This window comes from Gavialis gangeticus, unplaced genomic scaffold (assembly GCF_001723915.1).
Source record: "Gavialis gangeticus isolate Ggan-Ray unplaced genomic scaffold, GavGan_comp1, whole genome shotgun sequence".
NCBI classification, from domain to species: Eukaryota; Metazoa; Chordata; order Crocodylia; family Gavialidae; genus Gavialis; species Gavialis gangeticus.
The window spans coordinates 9194346-9198372 of NW_017729025.1; the positions used below are offsets into that span (position 1 = coordinate 9194346).

The 4027-nt window shown below is 48.7% G+C and overlaps 1 protein-coding gene across 2 annotated transcripts in view; it reads right to left on the bottom strand.

Annotated features, from left to right (window-relative positions):
• PRKCH (protein kinase C eta) overlaps window positions 1–4027 on the bottom strand; it is a 211658-nt gene that overhangs the window by 115403 nt on the left and 92228 nt on the right. For both annotated transcript variants that reach the window (XM_019518374.1, XM_019518373.1), the window contains exons 3-5: window positions 2867–3017; window positions 1671–1705; window positions 397–485 (exon numbers count right to left, since the gene is read on the bottom strand). In XM_019518374.1, coding sequence (XP_019373919.1) covers window positions 397–485; window positions 1671–1705; window positions 2867–3017 — 275 coding nt within the window. The remainder of the gene's footprint in view (window positions 1–396; window positions 486–1670; window positions 1706–2866; window positions 3018–4027) is intronic.

A 4027-nucleotide genomic window follows, 5' to 3' on the forward strand; every position in this document is an offset into this window, starting at 1 on the left:
AGCCCTGTGGGCTGGACAGAATGGCCTGGCAAGCCACATCCGGCCCCCAGGCCACATTTTGCCTACCCCTGGGTAAAGGCATATTGGTGTCTGCACCCAGCACCATTCAGGGGAAGGATTCAACTAGCATTGCACCCAGCCACTCCACAGCCCAAACAACCAGATGCTTGTTCACATCTAGGTCAAGTGGGAGCAGCCTTTGGCACAAGTCTGAAGTGAGGCCTGGATTTCCATTTAGTGCAACACAAAGTGCTGGGATTAATAGAGGAGGAACCGGATGAAAGGTCATGATCTACGTGGTGCAGGAGATCACATAAGAGTAAAATCTGTTATACTGTAACCACTATCCCCCATCCACCCTTGATTCAAGAAATATTATGGTCCAAATAACTTTACCTTGTTGTCTGACTTGCTAGTATTACTCTGGCACGTGCAAGCTGTAACAATTAGATGGTGGCAACGCTTGTGTACAACACAGGTGCATACTAGGAAAGAGAAGCAGCATGCTGGACATGACCAATGACTCCATTTATCAGGCAATAAGCTGGAAGTGTAAATCATTAGCAAGCAATGGAACAACATACACAAAAAAGGAAGTCTGGGATGGTGATTTTCAAAGGGATAATCACCCTAAGAATTTGGGCATCAAGTTTTCTGGATAGTCTTTAAAACACTGGCCTATAAAAATATCAGAACTACAGAGAGAAATGCCAGCGCCCTTAAAAATTACTAAGTTAGTGGCTACTGTCCAGGAAAGTAGCACTAGGAAGTGTTGTTTGCAAGAGTATCCCACCAGTGAACGTACAGTATTACAGATCTCCATTCAAGTCCACTCGTGGCTTAAACAGGCTGGCACTCACCAGGGCTTATTGATAAGCAAAACCTTTATTTTAGATGAAGTTGGATGGGAAAACATCCCTGTTCACATGCAATTTAATAGAAAGACACTGATGTCCTACTATGCCTCAGACAAGCCAAGCTGCTCGACGAGGCTTATTCGGAGAGCAGTCATGAAGGAAGCCACTCAGGCATGTACAAAGCACGGTAGTGCCAAGGCAGAAGGGAAAGGAAGAGGCCAGGACTAACTGATGTGTATTCATTACATGCAAACCCCCACCCTCATATAAATCTGTACTCCCATTCAGGTAAACCAGTTACTTTGCATTAGGCAGAAATACTGGGGTACACCACAAAGCTTCCCTTCCGAGTCATTTCTCTACCTCCAACTGGTTTAACAGCACAGTTGAAGTGTGTGTGTGTGGGTGGGGGGGGAGGGCAGAGAGGAAGAAGGGGGATCCATCCTAGTAGCATAGCATGGTAGAGGCCTAGAGACTGCATTTCCTTGATGGAAGAGCATGTTGCTGGGGTGGCACAGGCCCTGATCTTACAGGAGGAGCTCCGATGGCTTCAGTGGGGCACAGTGTGGCTGCAGAAATCCAACCTGCCGGAGCTGAATGCAGGATGGGGCATGCTGCAGGGGTGGACCTGCATGAGTGCATGCATGCACACATGACAGCCTGCTGGAGGGCAAAGGCACCTCTCCCCGGTTGGCTCATGGGCAGCACGAGTAGCAGCGTCAGAGACGGTGCGGGCTGCATGCCCCGGCTGCCAGGAGAAGCAGCTCTGCGAGGGCACACGGTCTGTACAGCGCACGGGGCTGAGCACTTTACCTTGGCACTGGTATCCTTGCTTCCCAAACACTCCCCTGTGCAAAACAAAACAGAATGAGGAGCGTGACTCAGAGCCCCATGAACACACTGCAGAGAAAGGATCAAGAGAGCAGGCAAGAGGAACTCAAGCCATGGGAACAGCCAGCGCTCCTGCCGCAGCCCAGGGCAGATAACTAAGTGATATCAAAGGCTTCAGCAAGCTGGGCAAGCAGCCAAAAAGCACATCTCTCTGTGTGTTATCTTCTTATTCTGCGTTCTTCGGCACTTTGTTGTCAGTCCGCTCCACGTAGGGACTCCTTGCTCAGCCAGACCGTACACACCTATAATCACCCCTGCCACTTTCCACGCTTCTACCAGCCGCTTCATCAGTTAACTCCAGGCTGCCTACTCTTCCTTCTGCATTCAGATCCATGCCAATCGCCCTCAAATGAGCTGTTGTCCAGAGTCACCCTGTGGATTTCTTAAGGCTGGACCATATCTTTCTGCTGGCTGAGCTCTATTTCAAGGCCTATGTGAAGACCATGCTCTCCTGCCAGTGCAGCCACTCCAGCTATGCTAACAGAAGAGGTCCTGGCAGTGCAGCTTGTGCTCTTTGGAGAGGTGGAGCAGCCAAGCCAGCAGGAAAACCACTTGCCATTGACAACACGTCTCCACGAGAGGGCTCTGCCGACACAGCTGTGCCGGCCACGCTACAGAGGCAAAGGCTCTGGGAGGTGGATAACCAGTGGTTCTCAAGCTCCTTAGACTCAAAGTGCCTCTTGTTAGACTTATGCTTTCCCTGGGGAAATGCCAGCTCTTAGTTTTCACTTGTTTTTTGACAACAGGAAAAAAAACTGAGCGATTCTTCTTTTACAAAATACTCAGACCATAACAGGTCAGAATGGTTTGGATGCTAGGGATTATTTGAAATCTCTGGGTTTATCTGGTGAATCATGTTTGCACATCTCACAGTGCTCACATAGCATGGTACCCTGCAGCACCCTGGAAGAGATTTCAAGGCATCCCAGGGTGCTGTGGTACCCAGGCTGAGAGTCAATACTCCAACCCCTGCAGGGCAAGCCATGCAAAGCCAAGGGACGCCATTTACCTGACATCTATAAAGCACTGTGCCGGGATTTGCTTGCTAAAAGGCATGCAGAGGGGAAGGCAAGGCAGGAGGACAGCAAAAAAACACCAGAGTTTTTAGTCGCTCTTACCAGATGAACTCTCTGCAATGTGAGCAGTACGTGGGTTGTCGCAAATATGTCGCCATGAATTTGTGCCCGTTGATCTGGTGCACTCGTCTCCGCATAGCCCTCTGGCGTTTGCGGGTGAAGTTCTTAAAGATCCTCTCCCTCTGGAGGGTTTCTGTATGGGGGAAAAAAAGGCATGGTGTAAAAATTAATTTGTAATCACCCTTACCAAGAGGGACAATTCTTAAAAGCTCCGTGATGCAAAACATTAACATTAAAGCCACACTGAAGAGAGGGAAAAGCGGAGGCCCAGACCAATGAAAATATTTACGTGGGGGTTTCAGAACAAGTCAGTGGCAAAGACAGGAGCTTAAGTCTAGGCTCGTGTTGCTTGATGAACACTGCTCACGAGACCGTTGGTAGCCTCATGCTATACCTAGGCATTGCATTTGAGGATTTTCCCTTTTAAGTATCAACCAAAAGGCTAAGGGCTACCTTTTCAGTGGTTTGGGCATCTCCACTTACGGGTGCCCACATTATCAGTGGTTTGAGTGTCTTCACTTATGAGTGCCCAACCTGAGGCACTCATAAGTGAAGACACTTTTCTTCACTTCATAAGTGAAGAAAAGTGCCCTTTTCTGGAGGCTGATATTTAGCCCTTGCTGAAAATCAACTCCCCTGGAATGAACTCAAGTCAAGTGTTCACAAGCTTGATGACTTCAAATCAGCAGCTCTTTTTCAAATGTTTGCTCAAGTTTCTGTGCATACTATATCCCTGCAAGGTTAAATAAAATAATGCAAAACACCAAATCGAGTCATTTTCAAAGAAAAGGCTTGCTGTCTAAATCAAGTGAGGCCATTCATGCCCATTAATGGATACCTGATATAAAAAACAGCAAAACAAAATGCCTCTTCTGCTATACAGTGCGATCCCAATAGCAACCGGCTGGAAGCTTGTTGAACTTCTCAGATCAAAGCCCCACGTGCCATAAGTTTGGATCGAGTAACCGAAGCACGTGCTGCAATGACTAGTGCACCTGGGCACTGCTACCTTCTGCTGGGTAGAATCGGACTCAACTGTGTCCGTGCTTGTGCGCGCGCGTGTGTGTGTGTGCGCGCACACACAACAGGGCTGGGCAAAACGTGGCCCGGGGGCTGGATGCGGCCCACCAGGCCATTCTATCC